At 45.8% G+C, this 26,253-nt stretch overlaps 2 protein-coding genes across 5 annotated transcripts; one reads left to right on the top strand and one right to left on the bottom strand.

Moving 5' to 3' along the window:
• Positions 1-1,539: 1,539 nt before the first annotated feature.
• On the top strand, positions 1,540-17,346 carry AVIL (advillin; the record flags this gene model as incomplete). Of its 2 annotated transcripts, XM_081059704.1 has the most annotated exons (19): positions 1,540-1,618; positions 3,056-3,130; positions 3,807-4,003; positions 5,498-5,606; positions 5,699-5,809; positions 6,100-6,302; positions 6,770-6,848; positions 6,955-7,053; positions 7,761-7,914; positions 8,014-8,114; positions 8,606-8,743; positions 8,848-9,006; positions 9,791-9,970; positions 11,371-11,516; positions 11,621-11,765; positions 13,248-13,436; positions 14,073-14,141; positions 15,170-15,286; positions 16,757-17,346. In XM_081059704.1, the coding sequence occupies 19 exons, from the start codon at positions 1,553-1,555 to the stop codon at positions 16,868-16,870; spliced, it is 2,451 nt and encodes an 816-aa protein (XP_080915830.1). In that variant the 3' UTR covers positions 16,871-17,346. The 2 variants fall into 2 exon arrangements, with proteins under 2 accessions (XP_080915830.1, XP_080915829.1); XM_081059703.1 differs by having other exon boundaries at positions 1,553-1,618; positions 7,761-8,114.
• On the bottom strand, positions 10,640-26,231 carry TSFM (Ts translation elongation factor, mitochondrial). 3 transcript variants are annotated; one of them, XM_081059709.1, is made up of 6 exons: positions 26,081-26,186; positions 25,657-25,827; positions 24,911-25,039; positions 24,032-24,154; positions 20,452-20,539; positions 10,640-13,014 (listed from the first exon to the last, which is right to left on the bottom strand). In XM_081059709.1, the coding sequence occupies exons 1-6, from the start codon at positions 26,135-26,137 to the stop codon at positions 13,007-13,009; spliced, it is 576 nt and encodes a 191-aa protein (XP_080915835.1). In that variant the 5' UTR covers positions 26,138-26,186; the 3' UTR covers positions 10,640-13,006. The 3 variants fall into 3 exon arrangements, with proteins under 3 accessions (XP_080915835.1, XP_080915834.1, XP_080915833.1); XM_081059708.1 differs by lacking the exon at positions 10,640-13,014 and adding an exon at positions 18,019-18,587 and having other exon boundaries at positions 26,081-26,231; XM_081059707.1 differs by lacking the exon at positions 10,640-13,014 and adding an exon at positions 18,019-18,587 and having other exon boundaries at positions 26,039-26,174.
• Positions 26,232-26,253: the final 22 nt, after the last annotated feature.

The following is a 26,253-nucleotide window of genomic DNA, read 5'->3' as shown; positions in this document are numbered from 1 at the left end:
TTATCAGATTGCAAGCTCCTTGAGAGCAAGAACCAGGCAGGCATTTTATTATATAAAGCCCCTCCGTAATTAGGGATGTATGTGGGTGCATGATAACCCTGCATAGATAGATAACACCTTGAATAGAGATGAACAGGGACGTTGCATAATCCAGGAGGCCTTCTCTTCACCACTTCCTCCCTCCTCACCCCCACCGCCCCCAAGGCCAGTCACAGCACCACTGGCTCTTTTTATTTTTTTTATTTTAATTTATTAGTTTCAGGTGTACAAGACAAGGTACTACTTAGACGTTCATCGTTTATATCCCTCACACTGTGAACCCCCCTCCTCCCATCCACTATCCCTCCGACCTCGCACCGAGCCATCACATTATATATATAAAATTATAGTTCTTTAGTGTCTGTGTGGGAGGCTGCCTGTGGGGGAGGCGGATCTGGGTGGGAGGGGAAGAAGGGCATCTGCCCACAGGCAGACCAGGCCACACCCACCTTCCCCTGTGGCACCTGCACTCTTTGTCTCAGGCCCAGCCCTGCCATTTTACTTTCCCTTTCTTCTGTGAAGTACAGGGAATATACTAGTCATAAATCAAAAGTAGGACAAGTTGAGTTTTAGGATAGTTTACTTAAAAGAAAAAAGACTGGACTGTAAAAGCCCACAAAGAAGGTCAAAGAGTTGACAGTGGAGAGGATCTGGGAAGAGTTAGAGGGGATGCGAGTGAGAGAAAGCAACCCAGTTTAGAAATAGTTATTCTTTCTTTTAAAAATTAGTTCCAGGTGCACAAAGCAACATAATAGTTAGACATTTACACCCCTCACAAAGTGATAACTCTCTCCCGCAAGCTACTACCCTTCTGACATATAACTGTTACAATACCATTGATTATCTTTCTTATGCTATACTCCACATCCTGTAAACATATAAATAAATAAATAAATATATATATATATATAAATATAGTTGACATACAATATTATTCTACTTCAGCTTCAGTTTAGAAATATTTATTCTGACATAAGCTTTTCTCTCCATGTACCACTGAATTTAGATAACTTTACAAAGGGCTACAGGACAACAAAGTGACTAAAAGCAAAGATTTTAGGATCAGATACAGATTTCATTCTAGTGTATGATTCTGGGCAAATTATTTAACCTCTGAACCTCAGTTTTCCTACAATGTAAGATAAAGAAAATATACTCAGTTTATGAGAATTAAATGAGATAACGAAGTGAATCAACACAGGGCTTAACGTATTTGTCACCCTTCAGTAAATAATCATGGCTATTACCCAAGGTCTTAACAAGGGAAGTGGAAAATGGGAAGCAGAACTTCCGGGTGGGGATCCCTAGACCAGCCAGGCTAACGATGGGAACTTGGACAAGTCATTTCCCCCATCCATCACCGAAATAGCACAGGGATGTACTACAAGGACATGGCAGGATGGCTGACGAGATTGGGGAGTGACTTAGGAGGAGAACTGGACAGATGCCTTCGGGGAGAGGCATCATCTCCCCCCATGCTCTGTGATGTTTCAGTCCCAAGAAGACAAGAGCTATGCCTCTGAGCAGCGCCTTCAGGTCTGTGGGCAACGACCCTGGGATCATCACCTGGAGAATAGAGGTGAGGCACACCTGGGCTGGAGGCACACCTTCCTCCTCACTGGGTTGGGGCAGACTCTGGCCACCCAGGCCTGCGACATGACAGCCCTCCCGCACTCCCTGGTCCACTGAACAGTGAAAGTCAGCGTCCAAGTGCACATTTTCCTATTCTTGACCCCTCTTGGGTGCTCAAAGAAGGCAGCTGGCAGGTGGAGGAAATGTTCTTGGCCTTGGAGAATAGGGCTCCAAGCAAAAATAAGTTTTCCCTTTACCCAGCCATCTGCTCAGTGAGCCTGCACTTCTAGTAAATGCCCTGGAGAGATGGGTGGGGCCTCGGCCCTCCCACAGGTCGGATACTTCTGTCAGAAAAATGGAATCTGTCCCCCCAGGGTGCTCTGGCTCCTGCAAAGTAGAGGGGAGGTTTGGGGGCACAGCACAGATCGGGGCCATGGTTCATCCCTTCTCCCACCTGGGTTTGAGCCCCTCTGGCTGACCTTGAGCTCCAGCAATTTATAGCTGGAAATGGCCCTGGCCAGGGCAGCCCCACCTGCCAGATGTGAGGACCACCCCCTACCTCCATCTCCCTGCTCTGAGCCCAATGAGTGGCTGCTGCGTAAAACCCAGAGGTGACACCTCACTCCACTGTCCTCCATTAGGAAGAGGGAGTCACAGCCTCTAGCAAGCAGCTCAGAGCTTATGAGAGGTCCGGCTCACTTCCCTTGTTTTAAGGCTCACAGTGTATTTAAAAACCAATAGGTACTGAAAGAGTACAGAATGTACGGGATATTTAACATTTTTACATTTAACATGCATTTTCCATAGAATACGCACAAGTATGACTGCCAAGTTTATTTCACTTGGAGGTAGTGATGAAAATTCATATTAGGGGCCAGGTGAATGGGCTTCCTGGGACGAGCCAGACATGCAGGTGCCCAATCAGGGCCCCCACACAAACTCCAAATATTGGACACTGGGCTTGGAGCCTCACACACTGCTGGCACTCACACCCCCATAGCCTCACAGAATCCTGGCATTCTGTGACTTCAGACCTTGGCCAGCCCTGGCGTCTGAAATCACCAGGGAACAGTGATGGAGGCACTGGTGCTGCTGCTCAAAGGCGGGCAGGGTTTTACTTGATAGCTTATATGCAACTCTTTCCCTGCAACGGGCTGGAGGCGGCTCATAAGGCAGCAAGACAGGGCCAGGCAGGCGGTGGGGAGGAGGACGGGGCGTGGACAGGCACCCAGATTCAGATGGGGCCAAGCAGGTCAAGCTCAGAAGACAGAGGGTGGCCGGGCTAACCCTGCAGCTCACTGCCACACCCTGTAAGATCAGTGGGGACATCTCCCCTTCCTCTCCCTGCCACCTGTGGCAAATGATGCAGAAGAGAAGGGGGCCAGGGGTGGGGGGAGGAGAGGAAGCAGGGAATGCAGCCTGTACACACCCCTTGTCCTTCCAGAAAATGGAGCTGGTGCTGGTGCCCCTGAGTGCCCATGGCAACTTCTATGAGGGGGACTGCTACGTCATCCTCTCGGTGAGCACCATCCTTCCCCCCCCGCCCCCTCATTCCCACAAGCTTCTCCCCTGGTAGCCAAGCTCCACTGCCAGTGGTGCTAATCAGGCTCCTGGCATCCATCGTGCTTATACAGAACAGGTCTCCAGTTTGACTATCAAAGTCCATTCTTAGGCCAGGGTTTTAAATTTTGCATTAGAAGGTGGGGGTGGGGCCCTCAGTCTGAACCTGGGTGAGTTGCCCACAAGTAGCACGTCTCCCTCCAGAGGCCCAGACCCCAGACAATCACAGGCCATCTCTGGCCTCAAAGTGCTCATTGTAGTTGAGGAAACAATATCCCATATGAACAGTGCTGACAGAGCCAAGTAGCCGCACAGATCAGCCCTGCGCCAGCTGTGTAACTGCAGAGGAGCAGAGGGGCGGCCAGGTAAGTCTGCAGTCCAGCTCAGAAAAGGTGCCCATTGGTCTCCATTGATTTCGAAAACAATAAGCTGTCAATTTTTCCCAAAATGGGGGAGGAATCAGGCTGCCAGAGCTTGAGCTACACACACAGAGGCTGCTGCAGGAAGGGAGAGGCCCGGAGCCTGCCAGGGGTAGCAAACAAGCCACTGTATGCTACGTTCTCCCCAGGCCAGAGGGGCCAGCAGCAAAGGGAGGCATGCTGGCCCCTGACCTGATCTCTCTGGCTGCGTCCCAGACCCGGAGAGCAGGCAGTCTCCTGTCCCAGAACATCCACTTCTGGATCGGGAAGGACTCCTCCCACGACGAGCAGAGCTGTGCAGCCATCTACACTACACAGCTGGATGACTACCTGGGGGGCAGCCCTGTGCAGCACCGGGAGGTCCAGTACCATGAGTCCGACACCTTCCGTGGCTACTTCAAGCAGGGCATCATGTGAGTAGTTATGCATAGAGCAAGGACGGAAACGGCACTTTACCGAAGAGGAAACCCAAAGGGCCAATAAGTACACGAAGACAGTAATCGGAGAAATGCAAATCAAAACAAAGCTATCATTTTCGCCCACTAGAGTAGCGCAAATTAGAGAGCTGGGTGGTGCCAAGTGTTGGCGAGGCTGTGGGGAAATAGGAGCCCTGGTGCCCTGCCTGTGGGAGGGAGGACTGGCACAGCATTCCGGAGAGTAGTCCGCTGCCACTGAGGCAAATCCCACTTCTGGGCATGTGACTCAAAGGAATTCTCACATCCCCAGCTCCGTAAGGGCACATGAACAAGAACGGTCACAGCAGTATCGTTAGCGGTGGTGGGAAGCGGCAGGCAACATGGAGGGCCCATCACTGGGAGGCTGGGCAGGAACAATACTCCATGGCACCAAGGAGTACTGTGCAGCAGCTGGAAGCAACGGATTAGATATACACCTAATAGGCGGACAGGGCTGCAAAACAGGGTGCTTAGTGAACAGTACAAAACAGCCTTAAGATAAGTAACAGAACGCCAATTTCTGTTTTCTGTTTTTTTGTGTTTTTTTCTTAATACATGAACACAAAACAACAGGACACATTTTACCAGAATGAAAATAAAAAGATGTCAAACTATTAGAGTGGTTGCCCATGGCGGGGAGAGGACTGGGAATAAGGCATGCAGATAAAAGGGAATCCATAAACACTTAAAATAAGAGAGGGGTCTGGTAAAGGCCAATGACAATGCTGGTCCATGAACTGAGGAGTTTCATTAATTCAAGACTTTGCATTCGAGACTAAAAACAAAAAGAGAAATTCCAATGAGCTTGAGAATTCTGAGGCTGGTCCAAAGGCAGCTTCTTGCAGCTGGGCTGTCCCCACTGACTGAGGACCCTGCTAGGCACAGGGCACCACACTGTCACCAGGGCACCAAAGACAAAGGCCCTCTGCTCCAGCGTGGCTTTCTGCATGCCCTTCATGAGCGGGACGCCTGGGCTGGAGGCTGGGCTGGGATGCGTGCCAGGGTGGGAGAACGGATTTCTAGAGTGGGTTGGTCTTAAGCCCATGGTGTCATCAATGCATCTGCTGCTTCCTGGTTGTGTCCCTCTCCCTGTCACACACTGATAAGTCACACAGTTCCTAGAACAAAACAAGCTCTTCCATGCTGCAGGGTTTCAATCACGGATGTTCCCTCTGTCTGGATCACTAGTTCTCTGGTGGTTGGTTCCTATTCCTCTTAATAGCTCAGCTGGAATGTCACTCCTTCCCAGAAAACTGCCCTGACCACTCTGTCAAAAAGTCCATCACTGCGTCTTACTTCTGTGGCAGCGGTTACCACCATCTAGATTTACCTGGCTTATTTACTATCATCACCCACATGGGCAGAGGCTCCATTTGTGTAATTCGCCATCGCCTCCCCCGCACTGAGCACACAGCAGGTGTGCAATAAATAACTGAATGGATGTTCCCTCAGATACAAAAAGGGGGGTGTGGCCTCTGGGATGAAGCACGTGGAGACCAACACCTATAATGTTAAGCGGCTGTTACACGTGAAGGGGAAGAGAAACATCAGGGCCACTGAGGTACGTCCTGCTCACTGTCTGTCCTGGGCTCAGGGCCTCTCTACCTGGTGCCTGAGAATTCCTCCTGAACAATGTCTACTTCTCATCTGCAGGTGGAAATGAGCTGGGACAGTTTTAACCGAGGAGATGTCTTCTTGCTGGACCTTGGGAAGGTCATCATCCAATGGAATGGTCCAGAGAGCAACAGTGGGGAGCGCCTGAAGGTACAGCTCTTCCAGTTTTCCTGCTCCCTCCTCTCCTCAGGCCTGGTCATGGGACTTGGCTGTCTCAGGTGCCTTTTCCTTCTTCCTTCCTCATTGGCTCTTCCCTGAGATTCAAGCTGGACCCCTACTTTGGAATGGAAACTGTTTTAGAGAGAGTGAGTCTGTGACTCACTCCTGGGCTTCTCAGCATCAGGATAATTCATGTCTGGGATCCAGGCTGTTCCTCCCAAAGCCATTAGGCAGAAAGGGGGCCCAGACGAGCTGAGTGCTTCCATGGGCTTCTTTGACAGGCTATGGTTCTGGCAAAGGATATTCGGGACAGGGAGCGAGGGGGCCGTGCTGAAATAGGAGTGATCGAGGGAGACAAGGAGGACGCCAGCCCGGAGCTGATGAAGGTCCTTCAGGACACCCTCGGCCGACGCTCCATTATCCAGCCTGCGGTCCCTGATGAGATCATAGATCAGCAGCAGAAATCAAATGTCATGTTATATCAGTGAGTAGCTACACCTGGCTGCTGGTTGGAAGTTGGGGCAGGGGGAAGTTGTTCCCTAGACACCTTGTGGAGACCCTGGAAAACTAGGCACTTTTGCTTGGTTCCTCGTTTGGGGTGCAGGTGTCTGGCTTTTAGTCTTTTTCAAATGCAGCTTCTAGAAGGAGTTCGGTGTTCTCCACTCAAGGAGGCAACTCTGTTCTTGTCAGCAACTCTTCTTGGTCTCTTGGAGAGACCGTTCCTTCACTTGGGTCCATACATGCTCAGGGATGTGGACGGGATAATGTTCGAATCAGATGCACAAAAGTCTCCTCTAGAGAACAGAGTCCCTCACAGCTCACCTGCGCTCAAGCGACACCTGTCATAGGAAGTCAAACTCTACTCAGACACTCCAAAGCCAGGAAAATATCAAATGACTACAAGATGCTTTGTAGAAGAGAAGGCACAGGCTAACCTCTCCCCTTCTCCAGTGTCTCAGACTCGGCTGGGCAGCTGGCGGTCACGGAGGTAGCAACACGGCCTCTGGTCCAGGACTTACTGAACCATGATGTAAGGAGAGCGTGGGTGGGCGTGGGGAGGCCCGGCCCGGCTCCGGGGCAGAGCCTGGGGAGAGGCCTTCAGCCGCAGTAACCACTTCTATCCCTGACTGCTTCAGGACTGCTACATCCTGGACCACAGTGGGACCAAGGTCTATGTGTGGAAAGGAAGAGGAGCCACAAAGGCTGAGAAACAGATGGCCATGTCTAAAGCCCTGGTAGGAGCTACAGATGGGCAATACTGTCTAAAAAATTCTGGTCAGTAACACTTCAGATGTGCTCTGAGAGCCTTACTGGGCCCTGGAGCAGGTAACATCGCAGTTATATGCATGGACTTCCAGGTCAGACAGACAAACTGGGATTCAAATCCAGGCTTAATACCATCTCCTGGCGCTGTTGCGAGGATTAAATGACACTTGTAAAGCACTCAGAACAGGACTTGGCACACACACTGGCTCAGTAAAACACGGCTGCTATTACTGAAGGGGATAGGTGCCACTTACCAAGGTTAGTGGCCCTGTCCTCAAGGAGCTTATGCTGTTGTGCAGACCCATGCAGCTGAGCCAAGCAGGGTGCACTTCCAAAGCAGCACTTACAAAGCGGTAAACGAGCACGTAAATGCGATACAATCCTGAGAGTCCACGAGCCCATCCTCTGAAAGAACAGAGGATAAAGGATCTTGCAAAAAAGATTAGTGAAAATCATGACAGGCCAATAAAGAGATGCCCACGTGTGCCGCTCAGTCCTTTTCTTGACGCAGGTAACTTGGTGCCTAGACAGAGTGAGTTAGAATTTGACTCCAACTTCGAGAAGGGAGCAATCCTACTAACTGGTTTCAAAGGAGTGAATCCAAAGAACCCACTGGCCAAAGAACCCAGGGCATTCCCTGATTGACCTGCCTTTTGGGGGTGGGATGTGTGTGCAGAACTTCATCAAGATGAAGGGCTACCCCAGCAGCACCAATGTGGAGACCGTCAACGACGGGGCCGAGTCAGCCATGTTCAAGCAGCTGTTCCAGAAGTGGTCAGTGAAGGAGCAGACCATGGGCCTGGGGAAAACATTCAGCATCGGTAAAATTGGTGAGATTTCCCCAGATTGTCTTCTCGCTGCTGGGACTCTAGAAAGGCAGGCACGGATGCTTTTCACCTACTTGGCTTCTCCCAACCCCGTCTCTGCAGCTAAAGTTTCCCAGGACAAATTTGATGTGACTCTGCTGCACAATAAACCAGAGGTAGCTGCCCAGGAAAGAATGGTCGATGACGGCAACGGCAAGTTTGAGGTAGGCCTAATGATTCTCATTCAAGGCAGGCAGGCAGCACTGGCCCTCCTGGCTGTCAGCTAGAGAGGAGGGGCAGGTGATTCCCGGTCTACTTTGCTTTCCTTTTCACCTCGGGTGCCTCAGGAGTATTCTCTAAGAGGTCTCTGAGTCTGCAGAGTTTTCCCACAATTCTTGGGGAAGTGAAAGGCAAATCCCCCGGTGAGCTATCAAGAACTCATCTAGCAGATCTATTCAAATCATCTCTGGGCTGTGATGGGGAGGCGCCTGACCAGGGATGATCCAGTTCTCCTCCGGATTCAAATCATGCAAATGTGATAAGCCTCACCATTGGGAAAGCAGGACCAGAGGGGGCAGGGACACTGAGTGGACAGACGTAAGTAAGTGCCTTACCCATGGGGATTCTCTGCTACGCATGGCCCATTCCTTTCAGGCAGCTGTCTCGTCAAATAGGACCCCCATCTCTGGGGAATTGTGTCTCCTTCTGTGCCCAGGTCTGGAGAATTGAAAACCTGGAGCTGGTCCCCGTGGAGCATCAGTGGTACGGCTTCTTTTATGGGGGAGACTGCTATCTGGTTCTCTATACATACGAGGTTTACGGGAAGCCGCGTTACATCTTGTACATATGGCAGGTAGGCCTGGGGCAGGCTCTCAGCTTTGAGAGATGGTGCTTCCTCTGGCCACTGGGCTGCGGCAGGGGGAGAAGGGGCCCATCCCTGCCCTGTCACCGCTGCAGGGCCGCCACGCCTCCCAGGATGAGCTGGCAGCCTCGGCATACCAGGCAGTGGAGGTGGATCGGCGGTTTGACGGGGCCCCGGTGCAGGTCCGGGTTACCATGGGGAAGGAGCCACGCCACTTCATGGCTATCTTCAAAGGAAAGCTGGTTATCTTTGAGGTGAGACCCCCACAGACCAAGTTACACCTGGAGCAGGAATGCTCAGAACTAACAAGTCAGCAGGGGCTACCGTGGAGGAGAGGAGGGGTGGGGAGCAGGGCTTGGGGTCGACTTGGACAAGAAGGGGTTCATCGAAGCCACTGAAGTGAATCCCAGCTGCCCAGGGATTCAAGTCCAAATCACTGTCTAATTCATGTTCAACGGTTTTCATAATCTGATCCCTATTACCCGTGAAGGTAGGTTACCCTCAGCTCCCTAACCTACACCGAGCTCCGCTCGCCAGGCGGGTCTCCTCACCAGACCTCACATGTGCCATATCATGCCCTGTCCACCACCTCCACCAAATGTGCCCCTTCAAACTCAAGTCCTACTTCCATGAATCCCTGGCTGAAGCATTACCAGAAATGTACAATGTCACATGCCTGATATACACAAGCCTGTGGTCAAGACCTAGTCTTGTCATTTATCAGCCAGGTTTCTAAGGCTCAGTTTCCCCCATCTGTACTATGGATCAGAATGCCTACTTCACAGAGTTATTTGGAGGATCAATGAAATGATGTAGGTAAGGCAATAGCCACAGAGCCGGGCTTGTAACAGAGGTCTCAGAATGAAAGCTAACATTATTGGTACCGTAACTCCAGCTCACCCCACCTACAAGCTTCCACAAGCTCCTCAAGGGCAAAGATGGTGACAAATACATCCATGTTCTCCAAAACAGCTAGCCCACGGCTCTGTTCACACGGTGCCTCTTAGATCTAGACTTTGCTTTTCTCCTTTTCTCTAGGGTGGGACTTCTAGGAAGGGAAATGCTGAGCCCGATCCTCCAGTAAGACTCTTCCAGATTCAAGGAAATGCCAAATCTAACACCAAAGCAGTGGAGGTTCCAGCCTTCGCCTCCTCCCTAAACTCCAATGACGTCTTCCTGCTGCGGACCCAAGCAGTGCACTATCTGTGGTATGGCAAGGTAGGACGGCTGGGCCCAGTGGTCACACCAGCCCTGCGCTCACCCTCTTGTCGGCACGGGCAAAGGAACTCAAGACAGTAGGCTGGAGCAGTCCGCAAAAAGAGGAGCCTTTTTCCTAAAGGATCTTTAAAAGGGCCGCCAACATTCCCCACAAATAGGACTCCAATTAGAAAGTCGATGACAGCACTGCTAAACCCAGGAGATAGTCCGTAAACTTCATAAATAAATAGAGGCTGAGTACGTCAATCTTTCCACACCAGTTTCATGGATTGCAATAGGACAGGCATTACCCTGAACAAAAACACTAAAAATGTGATTTTGTCAATTCAGTTTGCATCTACATTAAAAAGCACTAAAATCATTTTACAAAAGAGAACTGAACAGGAAAAGATGCCCACCACCATTACTCATTAGGGAAATGCGAATGAAAACCCAATGAGATCCCTCTACCTACCTATTAGAATGGCTAAAGAATTTGACAATATCAAGTGCAGATGAGGATGCAGAGAAACAGAAATTTTCACACATTGGTGGTGGGAATGTAAATACAGCCTTTGAAAAACAATTGGACAGTTTCTTATAAAACGTACACTTACCTATGATCCAGCAATCCCACTCCTGGGTATTTATCCATGTGAAGTGAAAAATTATCTTCACACAAAAACCTGTACATGAATGTTTATAGCACCTTTATTGGTAATCATGAAAAACTGGAAGCAACTGGAGAATAGAGAAATAAACAGTGGTGCATGCATACAATGGAATACTCCTGGCAACACACAGAACAAGCTATGATACCCACACCAACAAAGGAGATTCTCCAAAGCATGTGCTAAGTGAAAGAAGCCAGACTCAAAGACTACAGAGTGTATGATTCCATTTATGACCTTCTGGAAAAGGCAAAACTATTGTGATGGAGAAAGGAGTAGTGGTTGCCAGAGGTGAAGGATTTGGAAGGGTTTGACTACAAAAAGGTAGCCCGAGGGAATTTTTGCAGGGGGAAAGCAACTGTCCTGATTCTTTGTTGTGGTGGTTGGCTACCTGATTCTATGCATTTGTCAAGACTCATAGAGATGTACGCCAAAAAGTGTAGTTTCCTGTACATAATTTTTAAAATGTTTAAATTATTTTCTCTTAAAAAAAAAAAAGGTGCTAAAATTCCAACTGAAGCCGATGCAAAGGAGACTCTTGTTCACATCTATTGTGTGTTTCTTTCAGAGTCCAATCCGGTTCTTTGCTCCTCCCCTCACCCCCTTCCCAGCACTAGAACAAACCCGGTCTGGAGGTTGTGTGGCTTCATAGCTGATCCTGGCTACACTGAGCTACTGGTCTCAGCGTTTTTTCCACATCAACGTGCTCGCGTGTGACTAACATCTGTGTTCTCCTCGCCCCACTCGCAGGGGTCTAGTGGGGATGAGCGGGCAATGGCTAAGGAGCTGGCTGGGATTCTCTGTCATGACACCGAGGACGCTGTGGCTGAGGGCCAGGAGCCTGCTGAGTTCTGGGACCTGCTGGGAGGGAAAACTCCCTATGCCAACGACAAAAGGTGTGGAACCACAGCATCCCCTTCTCTTGGCTCCCTCTGCCGCCCAGGCTGGTGAACTGCACGTGATTTCTAAGCAGCTCAGTTCCTGACCGACTGTCTTGCAGATTACAGCAGGAAATCCTAGATGTCCATTCCCGTCTCTTTGAATGTTCCAATAAGACTGGCCGGTTCATTGTCACCGAGGTCACAGACTTCACCCAGGATGACCTGAACCCGGGTGACGTGATGCTCCTGGACACCTGGGACCAGGTAAGACACAGCCAGAGAGCTTGGAACAAATGGCAGTGACCCTCACAGTTTCGGCTATTTTTGTACAGGACCTCCCCTGACAGGATAAACCCAGGGTAGCCCTGGACCATCCCCAAGGCAATTAAGCGATTGTCAGTGGCAACCAACGAAAGAGCTTGCTTTTTGCCAGGGTTGGAGAGAATACTGTTTAAGACTCACCCTCCTGGGAATTTTCCCACCTTGCTCTGGGAAAATCAGGCCATCCTACCACCATGTACTTCTATCTCTCTAGGATCAATAGCAGCAGGCTCCACATCCAGAGGTATGGGCTTTTAGGGAATAACATCCCATGTTCTTCAGTATGGCTGAGCAAACATACTCAGCGCCTCCCCTGTTCTAGTCTAGTGCTAGGTGTGGTGTCACCAAGGTGAAGAGGCCCGTGCCACTCTCAGACTTCACAGGCTGATGGGAGTGTGTGGGGACAGGACATAGAAACATCGTTTTATTGGGAGGAAGGTACATACGAGGTGCCATAGGAGCACAATTAGAGGCACTCATACAGTTTAGGGGCTCAGAGACGACTTCCTGGAGGAGATGGCTCCCAGGCTGCATCTCAAAAGATAAGTAGGCATTAAACAGGAAAAGAGGGCATTCCGGGCAAAGGAAATAGCACAAGTAAAAGCAAGGCATGAAATAGTCGAGTATACAGGGAACTATGAATACTATTATCAGAGCATAAGGCAGAGTTGAAGAGCACCCTAGAAATGGAGCTGAAGAAGTAGGGATGGACCTTACCTATCATGTCAAGAAGTTTGAGATTTATCCTGGAAAGCTACAGAAATGTAAGCAGGTGAATGACAAGGTCAGACTGTGCTCTACATGGAACACTCCAGCCAGTGTGGCTGAGGAGAGATGGGAGTGAGAACAAAAGGAGACCATGATGGGAGGCCAGTCAGCAGACTACTGGAATAGTCCAGGAAGAGCGGCTGTGGGTCTGCACAGGAGCAGTGGAGTAGGGATGGAGGCACGGTGACTGACTTGACAAATGCATAGGAGGTACACTGGCCAGCCTTGGGGACTCACTGGATATGGGAGCGTCTAGGATGACTTCCAGGTTACTGCCATAGGAATGACTGCAGGGCCGCCACTCACCAAGAATGGAGATACAGACACAAGTTTAGAAAAGAAGAGCTACATTTTGGAGGTGTTATATTTGAGGTGCTTGAAGACAGCCCAGAGGAATGTTTCACAAGTAATTCGGTTTAGGAAGCTGAAATTGAAAGAGAGAGAGAGAGAGAGAAAGAGAGAGCGCTCTCAGGACTGGACATGTAGATATGGGAGATACCCATGGCAATTAAAATCACAAATCAAGATTACTCTGAGAAAAGCTTTCTCTGCTGAGGCTGTGGATTGCTGAGGGGAAAAGACAGGGCAGTGTTTATGATCTAATACATAGTTCTCAGTATGAGTACATTAACAAATATTCCATCTTTACCACAACAGGTGTTCTTGTGGATTGGGGCTGAGGCCAATGCCGCAGAGAAGGAGAACGCTCTTGCTACAGCCCAGGAGTACCTGCACACTCATCCCAGTGGCCGAGACGCTGACACACCTATCCTGATCATTAAACAGGGGTTCGAGCCTCCCATCTTCACAGGCTGGTTCTTGGCCTGGGACTCTCACATTTGGAGTGTAAGAACAAGGATAGTGGGGAAGCCATTCTTACTGCCAGGGAGATCAGCATTCATATCTCAGTGGGAACGTGGGGTACTCAGGGGCTGAGTAAATCCAGAACCACATTTCCCCCACTGCCCTCCCCTCCCTATTTTTTACTTCTCTTCTCTTTCCCACCCACCACAGAACTAAGTCCAGTTAGAGAACTCACAGCTTGTCTCAGGAATAAGCAGCGTGTAGAAGTAACAACGTTTAGAAAGTATATCCACACACATCACCTTTCGGAGCTTTACAACCATCCTGATAGCTAGGACAAACATTGTGTTGCCATGTTACAGACAAGGACGCTTAGAAAAGTTATTTGTCTAAAGTCACAATTAACCAGTAGGAAGAAGCCAGGTTTTCCGACTCCTAGTCAACTGCTCTGTCTTACATCTTGTATGGAGGATTGAGAGGCCACCAGCAAAGAATGCAGATCATGTTTATGTACCTTCCAACCTGGCACAGGCCCAGAAGGGAGGATTTTCACTTTTGCTCATCCCTGAATTGTCTTCTGATTACCTGGCTTTCCCACTTTTCCCAAGGGTACAGACTAGGCCTGAGATGGCCCTCCTCTATATGCAGCACCTCATCCTGTGTTTTGTTTCTTTTCAGGCAGGAAAATCATATGAACAGTTAAAAGAAGAGCTGGGGGACACTGCTGCTATCACGAGAATCACTGCTGTGAGTTTCTTGGAGGAACAAGTCACAAAGGCATCTAGAGCCAGAAACAGCAAATGCTTACACATGCCACATGGGTAACCCTACCATGTCCTGCCTCGGATCACTCTAGTGGTCTAGTCTGATACGAAGATTGCTTTAATCAGTAAAAACGCAGGTCTCAGAGCCAAGTTCCTTATTTTACTGTCTTCCAGAATTTAGAATACTTGCTGTTTAACAAAAAAAAAAAAAAAAAAACAAGAGGGGGTAACCTGTTAGCTCACTTGGTTAGAGCATGGAGCTCGTAACACCAAGGTTGCCGATTCAATCCCTGCATGGGCCACTGTGAGCTGTGCCCTCCTTAAAAAACAAAACAAACAAACAAAAAACCCTAACAAAAACTAATTTTGTTATTCAACTCTGTCATTCAGGCAGATTAAATTTATTAGCAGCATTTTTCAGAAATAATAACCTTCTAGCCCAAGTGATATGTTTATCAGTTTCTGACAGTGGAGTCCCCAGAACCTCAGGCCATGACCCTTATTTTAATGGCTAAAAAAGTGGAGCCTCTAGCCCGGAATCCAACAGCAGTTTAACATCAGGATGAGTGTATGGCACCAGGTGTCCAAGCCATCTGGCAATTTTGTCCTTTGTGCTCCATAAACTCAAGACTTCAAAACTAATGGTGATGTAGCATCTTTAAAATGTATTTAAGTATGACTTCAATTTGAAGTCATTTAAAGGCTGGAAATGTAGAGCCTAAGTTAAAGAGCCAAGAGAAGAGATGTGATCACAATGTTTAAATGAGATTTAAGCACAGCATTTATGCCAAACAGGATTTACCTTAGACTTCATCAGTTTTCCCATGAAGGACCCCCAAAGCTGAATATTTTAGATTCCCAGATGATTCTGACATGCAGCCAGGTTTGGGGACCATTGTTCTAAAAGGGTGAAGTGGTATAAACCAAAATGTTAAATATCACACACAAAGAAGTTTGATTGCACAGAACTAAAAGTCTTTTATCCGGAGTCTACATCTTTATTTTACGTAGGACCTGAAGAACACAACCCTTTCCCTGAATTCGGAGCTAAAATATTATCCTATAGAAGTTCTGTTGAAAAATCAGAATCAAGAACTGCCTGAGGATGTGGACCCTGCCAAAAAAGAGGTGAGTGGCTGAAGAAACTGTGTCTCATATAAGTGGAGCTTTCCAGGAGTAAAGCACCTGTCTCAGCATACGGCCAGGACAGTTCTGGAACACTGTAAGCACTCAATAGACATTTGAGCTAGCCAGTAACTCAAGTCAAAAACCCAGGGCTTCTTCTTGATTATTTCTTCTCACCCCCCACATCAATCCATTGGCTAGCCTCTGTCCACTCGTCTCCATTTTTCTGCTGCCAGTCTGGGCCAGCCACGACGGACTACTGCAATAGTCCTTCCGCTGGTTCCCACTCTTGTTCCCTGCAATCGTTCCCCATATAACCAATGGGCTTTTACAACAGATGACACTATTCTACTTAAAACAGCTTCAACAGCTTCCCACTGCACTTAGAGAAGAATCCAAAGTCCTGTCCATGGCCTCCAGGTCCCTATCCAATCTGACCCGTCGCCCTCTTTGATTTCATCTCACATACCACTACCCTTTCCGCTTAGCCACCTTTGGCCAGTGGCTGCCTTTCCGTTCCTCAGACATGCTCACTCCAGCCTTTGAGCCTTTACACTCACTATTGCTTCTGCCTGAAAAAACATTCTTCTCCCAGATCATCACAGAGCTAACTCCTTGAAATTATTTAGGTCTCAGCTCCAATGTCACCTCCCCAGGAAGGCCTTCCCTGACCACTCTACCTAACACTGCTCCCCTCACCCCTCCCTTTATACTTGTTCATTGTCTATCTCTCCCTCTAGTAATACCCTTAAGAGCAAGAACCTTGTCTGTCTTATTCACCATCACATTCTCAGCTTTTCAGCACCTAAAACAGTGCCTGGCAGATGGTAGGTACTTCTTAAGTTTTGGTTGAATTAACATCTTCATGGTAAAAGAATTCATTTATTTTTCCCTTGAAGGATTTGATTTGGGAAGGGTCTCTGGATTTTCTACAATGTCTTATCAAACCAACTCTTAAGCATCTGGACTACAACTTTCTTGAAAACAGAGGCCATATCTTAATAATTTTACTTGGATAGAAAATATTCATTAAGCATCAATAAATAAATGTTAGAATTTTATGCTCTCAACAAGATCCACCTGATCTTGTATTTGAAAATGTCTGGATAAAAATGTCAGATAAGGGCATAAAGCAAGGAAAACCATCACTCAATTTAGTTCACTATTTAGCCAAAACCTAATGTCTAGAATTCATACATAATATATAACCCATTTCTAGTCCTTTTGGCAAGAAACTGGTGCCAGGTGGAACCCTGAGAGCAGTGAATGCAGTCAGTTCTTCCACAGGCCAACATGGGACTCCACAACCTGAAAAACTCTCCAATGAATAATTTAAGTCTATTACAGACTTTCTGAAAATTCATTGTACTTCCCTCTTTGAGGACCTACCCCTTTTGGCCCCCTTCTCCCAAATTCTGTTGGCTCTGATAGGTGCTATGTCTTCCTTCTAACTGGAAACTTTTTCTCTCTTAGAATTACCTCTCTGAACGAGACTTTGTTTCTGTGTTTGGCATCACAAGAGGGCAATTTGCTGCTCTGCCTGGCTGGAAACAGCTCCAAATGAAGAAAGAAAAGGGGCTTTTCTAAGGCAAGAAAGATACGCCTATTGCAGGACCACAGAAGAGAGCAGATAGTGCCAATAACAGGAAAGAATTTATCTTCCAATTGTTGCCTAACATCCAGCTACTTAATTTAGATAAAATAGGGTCTACAAATCATAGCATGTTCTCCATTTTTCTCATCTTTGCATTCCTTAGCTATATACTTAAAATGTTAACTACCCGTTTTTTGATTTTTGTGGCCTTTTGGCTATAGCCTCAGCAGAAAGCACAAAAACTACATGAATTTGGAGAAGTCAAAAGTAAGAGAACAGAAAACTAAGTTTAAAGTGTTGAGGCAAGGACCTAATTCATTTAAAATTTTTAAATCGGTATTTTCAAAACCTATTGAACCAACAAATCATTGAAATTAATCACATGTATACCCCAAAGCCAAAATCCAAATGCCCAGATCTGTATGTGCCAGAGCTTTTTAACTTTTCAAATAAAGATACCTGTATGAGCAAATGGGAGTATTCTGGATTTGCCTATTATAGTAATAATTTGATGTTATGCTGGGAGAAATGTCCCAGTACTGGGGAAGTAAAGAGGCACTGTTGAGTGAGCTCTCTGGATAACTGGACCACTGTAATTCCTGTTTCTGGCAAAAAATGCCAAAATCTGCCTTCCAGCTGTCCAGGAAACCTCAGTGCCCGCCCAACCACACCCCATTATCCAAAAGAGAAGTCAGGCCATGTGTTATTAATTTCAGTAATGAGGCCAGAACCAGCGTGTATACCACTGCAGAGAGCCTTCAAAGCACGCTGTAGACATCAAAAAATGAACCACATTTTCCAGATTAACTCTAAGTTTGAGTCAACAATTCCAAAGGAATCCATCCATGTAACCGGGAAGTTCCAGGATAGAAGCATAGTCCAAAGCATCACAAAGCGAAAACAGAATGCGCATGTCATGTCACAGAAGGAATGAGATGGACTCAGTTAGAATCTTTAGGGATGCCACAGTAAATCTGTGCTGAAGGGAGCAGCAGCACGACTGGTGACACCTGTTCTCGCAGACACTGTCAGTCACTTCAGCAAGGCCCACCTGTTGTTTCCTAAAACTTGTCACAAGCAAGATACAAAATAGCTAAACCCAGCATTACGCAAACAAGGAAAAGATTCTACTCTCTTTTTTATAAAACAATTTTATTTAATAACTTTACCCATGAAGTATAATTTCAGTATAAACTCAAATGAGAAACATTCTGGATTTGAAGAGGCTGAGACAAACTTCTTCTTGTAATGATGTCCAGAACTAAGAAGAAATGTTCCTTCCTAGACTACAAGTCTCTGGAACCTAGTCAGCCTCTGCTGCCTCTTCACCTTCTCCACATTCAAACCGCACAAAGTCTATGACAGACACCCCCTGAGCCTGCGCATACTGTCCCAACGTGATGGAGGGATCCAGCAAGTATGGCTGGGCCAGCATCTTGGTTTCTGCCTCACCGCCGGGCTCATCGTCCAGGGAACCAACAGAGAGAGGGGCCATGCCCACCACATGCTGTCCAAGGCGGCGGCCAAGGTCTTCAAGGTTTGCTTTCGGCTCAGACGTCTCGCAAATAACCACGGCCCCGTACTTCCCCAGCACCAGGCTGTGGAGTGAGGCACTGTGCGTGGCACCATGGATGTAAGAGCCAACATAAAACCCAGTCGGCACCTTCACCCATGCAGCTCGTTTAAGAGTCATGTTTTCTCCCAGTTTCCCTATAAAAAATACAAGCACAAAAAACATGCTTCCAGAATATGATGCCTGTGGTAGTACCAAAATATGCACATGCACAGAGGCGGCCAAGTTTGGGAGATAGTCCCTGCACGTACACGGAGGATATGACGTAAAATGGAGAAACCATTTTCAGTTCACAGAGCGAAAAGGCGTGTGCGGGGATGGGGGGAGATGGAGAGTCCCTTTATGGAGCTCCAATTATGTGCCGGGCCCACTACATTTAAAAACACAGGCTATGGTGTCACAGAGACCCTGGACTCAGTCAGGTCTCAGTTCTGCCTCTTGCCAGCTGTATGACCTTAGGCAAGTGACTTAATGACGTAACCCCATTTACTAATTTATCAAGCCTTAGTTTCTTCATCTGTAAAGTGGAGATGCTACCACTTACAAGAACATGAAAACAGGGTTATTGGGAGAAATACATAATAGATGTAAAAGCACTTATTCCAGTACTTGGCACATAGTGAGCACTTAAATGCTGGCTATTATTATTAAACTTAGGCTTAGACAACTTAAGCAACCTGCCCAAGGTTACATTGCTAATACACGGCAGAGTTAGAATTTAAACTCAGATCTGACTTCAACGCAATCATTTTTTTCTCCCACCAAATTACCATCCCTCCTGAATACCACCATAACTGACACAGACAACTCTTGATCACCCATTCTATCGGGGAAAAGTCCACAACTAAAAGCCCCAGAAAATCCTAAACCCTGTGTCATCTGATAGCTGCAACTTCCTCTCATCGAAAAGAAAAAGATCATATTTTCAGAGAAGTTTCTGAGAACTAAAAACGGATTCCAGTTTTCCCCTTTGTCTCAGGATGCTCTTTCCTCCAACGTAAGTCCAAATAGGCCAAAAGGTAGGAAGGGGTAGGAGAATAAACAAAGGGGTCTGGATAAATATCCCGGCATTAGCCATAGTTGTATCTAAACATTCAAAAGGGGAGTATCCAGAAACCAGAAGTAATCTTAAAAACAGCCCAAAGCATCTACCCAATAGTTAATTCCCAGAAATTGAGAAGGCTGAAACACCCAGTTCTTCCAGAATTTCTTAATAAGTCCCATGTCTGCCTGGTTTCTCATCCATGACTCACTAAACAGTATACATACTTCATGATGATCTGATAAAAACCTAAAATTGATGCCTTGACTGGAAACATCAGATGAGCAATAAATTCCCAGCAAGCTCCAACGCCAGCATTACTTCCCTCCCTTCATCAAGGACATAGGAAAAATCCCCACTAGTCCCACCACAATGATCCAGATACAGTTCCTATAGCCAGTGGGTTCTAAAAGACTATACCTGCACAAATTCAGGATCCGATTTTTTAAAAGAGAGATCAAATTCCTAAAAACAATGCCCCTACAGTTTCCTGGATCCCTTTATAAAGAAGTTGAAATGACCTTTGATGTACAATTTCCCCTATAGTGTACAGAGAAGTAGTCAACCAGAAGTCAAAATGCCATCTCTGCCTAAAGACATACTTTGTTTGGTCAGCACAGTGATGCCTGTAGTGTTGAAATAATTTTAAATAGTTGCAAACAGCTAAAAACGAAGAATTTTGTATACAAATCTAAATTATTTTAAAGGATTCAAAAACTTCTGATGACAATGGGACCCCATTTCCCCCAAGGTTAACAACTGGCTAGAGCTTGGTAATGGTTCCATTTAGCAGAGTGTGAGCTTTTTAGGGTCCTACTGCTCCCTAATATCTAACACACAACCTATTTTGCACGTTCATATTATCTGAGCCTTGTAGGCCCATGAGCTTACAATTCTCGCTGTAGATTTGGAAGAATATCAAAGATACCGGGAGATCCAGTTTTCTTACAAATACTCACCAATTGCTAAGGCCAGCTGATCCTTGAGAGAGCCTTCTTTCTCAGGCCCAATGGGAAGTTCAGAGAGCTCAGAGGAATTCAAGAAGCCCTAAGTGCACGTGCACACACACATACACACACACACACGCAAAAAAAAAAAAAAACAACAAACAAGAATCAGTTCTGTACTATTCAAATTATCAAAAGACTAGGAAAAATAGCCTATTTCTCGGAAAATAATTTAAGACAAGTATAAATAGATGATGTTTTTCATTAAGCCAAGGATGTTAAATATTGATAACAATTCCATTTTTATAAATATTTTATTCTACACTACACCACCTCCAATTCCAACCCTCTGGCCTATCTTCTTACAATGTAGTTTCCTAGAAATCAGAGATAATATTTCATACAGTCATAAAATTTTAAAGCTAAAAAGGTTTGCAGATTATTGGTAGGAATGCAAAATGGTACAAATCCAAAGAAGGGGAATTAAACAGTAGCTAACAAAACTATATATGTACTAGTATACTTTTATCCTTTTACCCTGCAATCCTATTTCTAGGAATCTACTCTGGTAATACACTTCTAACAATACGAGCATACATATGCACAAAGTTACTCGTTGAGCAATTATTTCTTCTTTTTTTTTTCAAATCAGGTTACTACAGTTTTTTTTGTTTTGTTTTTATAAATTTTATTGGGGAATATAGGGGAAGTGTGTTTCTCCAGGGCCCATCAGCTCCAAGTCCAGTCGCCGTTTCCAATCTTAGTTGCAGGTAGTGCAACCCACCATCCCATGCGGGAATTGAATGGGCAACCTTGTTGTTGAGAGCTCGTGCTCTAACCAACTGAGCCACCCAGCCGTCCCAGAGCAATAATATCTAATCAGCTTAAATGCCCAAACATAAGAAGAGACTGGTTGAATAAACCAGAGCACAGCCATACGGTGGTATACTATACAGCTAGGAAAAAGAAGGGAGAGCTCCAGGAGCTGCTATGGAGTATTTCCAGGATATATTATTAATATGAAGAGGGGGAAAAAAAACAAATTGAAAGAGTATATACAAATTATACCTCCACATGTGTAAAAAAGAAACATTTATATAAATATGCTTAGTTTTGCAAAATGGCATAAAGGATAACTAGAAACCAATGAAGTTGGTTGCTACAGGAGTGCATAGGAAATGGGATAGAAAGGATAGAAGAGGGAAGAAGGTTTCAGTGTGTGAGTGAGTGTGTGTGTGTGTGTGTGTGTGTGTGTGTGTAGTCTTAACTTTCAGAACCTTGTTATTATGTTACACATTCAAAAATTAAACTAAATTAACAGAATTTGGGATGAAAACAAAAACTGACTAAACAGAAACATAAGACTTTAACTGTATTTCAAATGAATGACATAACCTCACAGAAAGGGGAAAAAAACTAAACCAAGTAACTTTCAATAATGTCCTCTGACCACATAACTTCAATGTAAAGACAAAAAGAACATCAAAGAAATCTTGAACTCCTTAGTAGGTTTGCTATTTCCAGTGGTTGGGTACAGTAATTCTAAAACAATTTAGTGTGCATTGTAACATTGGGTAGATAAGTAAACATCTGAAGTTGCTAGGAGCCAGTGTACTCACCACTATGAGAGAAGGAAGATAAAAAGATAGAATGGGGAAAGAAAAGGAAGAACTCTGCGGTGAGACTAGAACTGAATCCATGAGTCAGTATTGGTACTAACTAATCACTAAATAAAGGGAGAACTCTCTTCCTTATAGTAGAATGCCAACTAATAAAACTAATATACATAAATGAAATTATAAGAGAAAAATAACCATTATAAAACTATCAAATTATAACGGATCTTGCCAAGAAATCATGCTAAACTATTAGGCAAAAGTTTTGAGGATTCTGGATGTTTACACTAGCAAACAATCTGCCATACAGATTACTTGTTAATTACAAAGAGGAACATAGTGGCAAAATCTGGTAGATACTACATTAACCAAAAGACCAAAATTAGCATCAATATTGGGACCAACAGTTATTATGTGCCTCCTGATGTGATGTACTGAGAAAAATACAGGATAATTTATTTACTATTCCTACAAAAATCCATATTCTAATTATTAAGAAATATCAGACAAACTCAAATTGAAGGACACTCTACCAAATTGTCCTGTACTCTTCAAAACTGTCAATGTAATGACAAAGAAAAGCTGAGGGACAAATAAAGGAAACTAAACAGACATGACAACTAAATGCAACATATGATACTGGATTGTATCCTAGATCAGAAGAAAAAAATGAAAGTTGGCAAAATATGAATATGTATTGTATATTATACAAGTAAAAATACTGTATCAAATAAAAATACTGTATCAAATTCCTGAATGTGATTACTGTATTGTGGTTATATAAGAGAATGTCCTCTTTTTTTCAGGAAACATAAGCTGAAGGGATAAAGGGTTCTGACGTTGTCTGCACCGTACTCAGAAAAGGATAAAAAAAATTGTGATGATAATATGTATATAAAAACTAATAAAGCAAATAAAGAAAACTGTTAATAAATAGTGACTCCAGATAAAAGCCCACTGTGTTTTTCTGTAGAATACTGGCAACTTTTCTGTAAACTTAAATTGTTTTCAAAATAAAAGTTTAAAAAAATTAAACTACAGACCAAAAGGAGAAAAAAATAAACAAAGCTAGAAGGAACCAAAGTTCCCTGTTACAGATAATGAAACAGAAGCACAGGAAAGTGAATGGCTCAGGGTTACAAATACAGTTAATGGCAAAGTCAAGATTAAAATTTCTAGTTCAAGTGACACATCCACTGAATACAATTCTAAGAAATCATCTCAACACAGTTTTCCATGTAATGTGACTATTTAATGCCAGTAACTTTTACCATGAGATCTCAAAAAAAGGAGAAATAAGAGAAAAAGCGTGGTACTAAACACAAAAAAGTTGTGTAAGTAGTTGGTTCATTTTTGCCTCACAATAAGGTTGAAGCAAAGGCAAACTGATATAACTCCTTCCTTGATCTTTCTATGGACAAGACTATGATTATTCTCCTAAATTGTGCCTTTCCCAGTACCTTTATTTAGGAATCCTTACCTCAGGCCATTCTAGATTTCTAAATACAAATCTGCACATGATTTGACTGACTCCACCCAACTGGCATTCATTCATTCATTCAACACACAGTTACTGAGCCTCAACCAAGGGCTGGGCCCACTTCTCTTTCATCAGAAACATAGTAGTGAAAAGACAAATTTCCCTGCCTCATGCAGTTTGTGTTCTATTGGGGAAGACAGAGAACATACAAATAAATAAAAATGTAATATATAAGGACAATAACAAAAGATTCCCCCCCCCACGCTCAGCTCTCCAAGGTTGGCCCCCCCACTGAGCAAAAAAAGATTTTTAAATGAAGTAAAATAAGGGGACAGAGCCCCAGGAAGAAGGGTATACCTCTCCAAAAAGGTAACATTGAAGCAGAGACATGAAGTAAGGAAGTGAGGCATCAGAATGTCTGAAAACAGGGAATAGCAAAGACTCTAAGGGAGGTAAGGGGTAACAAATCCAGCATGTTGGAGACCGCAAAACTCACTTTACTGTATGTGGAGAGTTGATCCTTTAGGCTTTGACAATGCAACATGGTTCCAAAGGCTACTTGCTGGACTAATTGTTGAAATTTTATATTTCTTGAAACAAAATCTGTCTCACAGTTTACCTGTGGGAACAAATTGAAGTTGCTATATAAGCTGTTTACTGATAGTTTCCAAAAGTGCCTGAAGTTGGAGAGTAAACCAAGATATTGATAGAACAAGCTGTAGACTCAACAAAGCGGAAATAAATGACCCCAGAATTTTAAAGCTGCAGTTCCTCTCCTAGTTTGAGGCCAGAAACTAAATGAAGTGAGTCCTGCTCGGTCCCTGAGTTAGCAATGACGTGCACATTCAGAAGATGGTTCCATAATGCCCCCAAAAGACTCACTACAACCTCACCACTTGCCTGTGGCTGCATGCCGTAACACCTCATTCTCCCCCAACTACAAACTACTTTTGCTCAGTTTATTTATCTCCTTCTCTTTAAACTCTAATCCACCCCAATCTCACTCTAATCCACATCTGATTCTTCAACAATTGTGGCCCCCAAATCTCTAAAACAGCTACTCTCTATCCATCAACTAATTAATTAATATAATTCTTAGCTTTAAAATCTAACTGTTCCAGGAAAGAATCAGTGACAAGGTGCAAGGCTACACCAGGCTCACATTTAGGAGTAATGTTCTAGACTGCTAGGCCTTTTCTCATCAACATACCTGTGTATTTCTGTACTTAAATGGATCCACAACTAATAACTGTGATCTCACAGGTTTAATTCAAATACCCTTTGTGGCTCTCAAACACCTCTTCTTTAAGAACGCAAGAGTCTACCACAAATCCTTACACCAAAGTTCCTGGTATCTGAACTTCTGACAATTCACCTCTACTAACACGGTCGCGTTTCCTTCCTGCAGCAACCCAATCAGGCCTTCTTTAGTTTTCCTCCCATGAAGCTTGGCAGCTTTGCTCCAGCCCTCTTTCTGGGCCTGCTCATGAAGCCAGCTCTCTGCCTATAAATTGAAAAGAAAAAGGTCAGATGACAACGTCAGAGAATTTAGAACTGAATGGAGCTCTAAAATAGGTTCCAGTCCCCTGACTCTCTGTTTCCCCTCAATGCCATCATAGAAACTGAACTAATCTATCCTTTACTGGCAGCCTACCATGAAATGCCAAATACCAAGCATTGTGTCTGTTGCTTTGGAGAAGTGTAATCTTCACAACAACCTTATGGAGCACACAGTAGTATTTTCATTTACACATACAAGAACAATGCAACACTGAAAGATTAAGTAAGGTGGGCCCACCAGACTCTGGAAGCAAGAAGTGGGTGGTCCCCGGTCACAGGCTTTGAGTCCTGGCCTGTCTGACTCCAAAGCTCAAACACGCCCTTTCAGCTCCAAGCAGCAGGAAAACAACACATAGCAGTTTTGCATGGCACAGGGCTTGTTAACCTGAGATCCTGAGTCAATTGTTTCTAAATAAGACAGAGTCAAAGGCTGAGGTCATCTAAGTGAGAGTCCTATCTAGAGGTCTGCCTAGAGTCCCGGGACAGCAGACCTGACTCCTGTGCTCCCGACGTGACAGCCCGGAAAGACGGGGCCCTATCCCCCTCCCTGCTCCCCCACACCTGTTTGAGATTCCCGCCGCAAGTCTCCAGAGCTTTCTTGCAGTTGACAAAGGAATAGCCCGTGTTTCTCCGCAGCTTCATGAGGAGCTCCTTGCTGGAGGCCGAGGAAGACAGCCAGGGCCCAGCACGGAATGCGAGCCACGGCTGGGGCCACGCGAGCAGGGATCCTGCCTGGGGGGCGGGGGTAAGGACAAAGGGATGAAGCGGCGAGGGGCTCCGAGGGTGAAAGGCACGTCGGCAGGGAGGCGACCTTACGACAGGGTGGGTCCCCGGGGTTGGGGGAAAGGCGGCGCGCGGGGGCTGGACCACGAAGAGGCAAAGAGGTGGGGGGGGGGGCGGGATGGAGTCGAAAGGGGGACAGAGGGAGGCGTGCACGGGAGACCTTAAAGGAAGGCAGGTCGGCGCTAGGGCCAAAACCCCTCACCGAGCAGCTCCCGGTCCGTGCTACCAGGCAGAGGCGCAGGGACCGAAGCAGCGACATGTCTCCGGCCGCCGGACACTACAGGCCGCGGGCCCACGGGGGAGGCCACGGGCCTACGGCGTGGCGGCTGGGCCAAACCTCGCCACTGGAAGGCGCCAAATCGGGAGAGCGCCGCC

Source organism: Rhinolophus hipposideros (assembly GCF_964194185.1).
Source record: "Rhinolophus hipposideros genome assembly, chromosome: 9".
In the NCBI taxonomy this organism is placed as follows: domain Eukaryota; kingdom Metazoa; phylum Chordata; class Mammalia; order Chiroptera; family Rhinolophidae; genus Rhinolophus; species Rhinolophus hipposideros.
This window is presented reverse-complemented; position numbering and strand designations above follow the sequence as displayed.

Coding starts and splice junctions, on each gene's coding strand:
- TSFM (XM_081059707.1), bottom strand. CDS start 26,137: ATGTCGCTGCTTCGGTCCCTGCGCCTCTGCCTGGTAGCACGGACCGGG. Junction 25,828..26,038: donor CCGACCTGCCTTCCTTTAAG/GTCTCCCGTGCA, acceptor CCCGCCCCCCAG/GCAGGATCCCTGCTCGCGTG. Junction 24,155..24,910: donor ACGCGACCGTGTTAGTAGAG/GTGAATTGTCAG, acceptor TTGTTCCCACAG/GTAAACTGTGAGACAGATTT.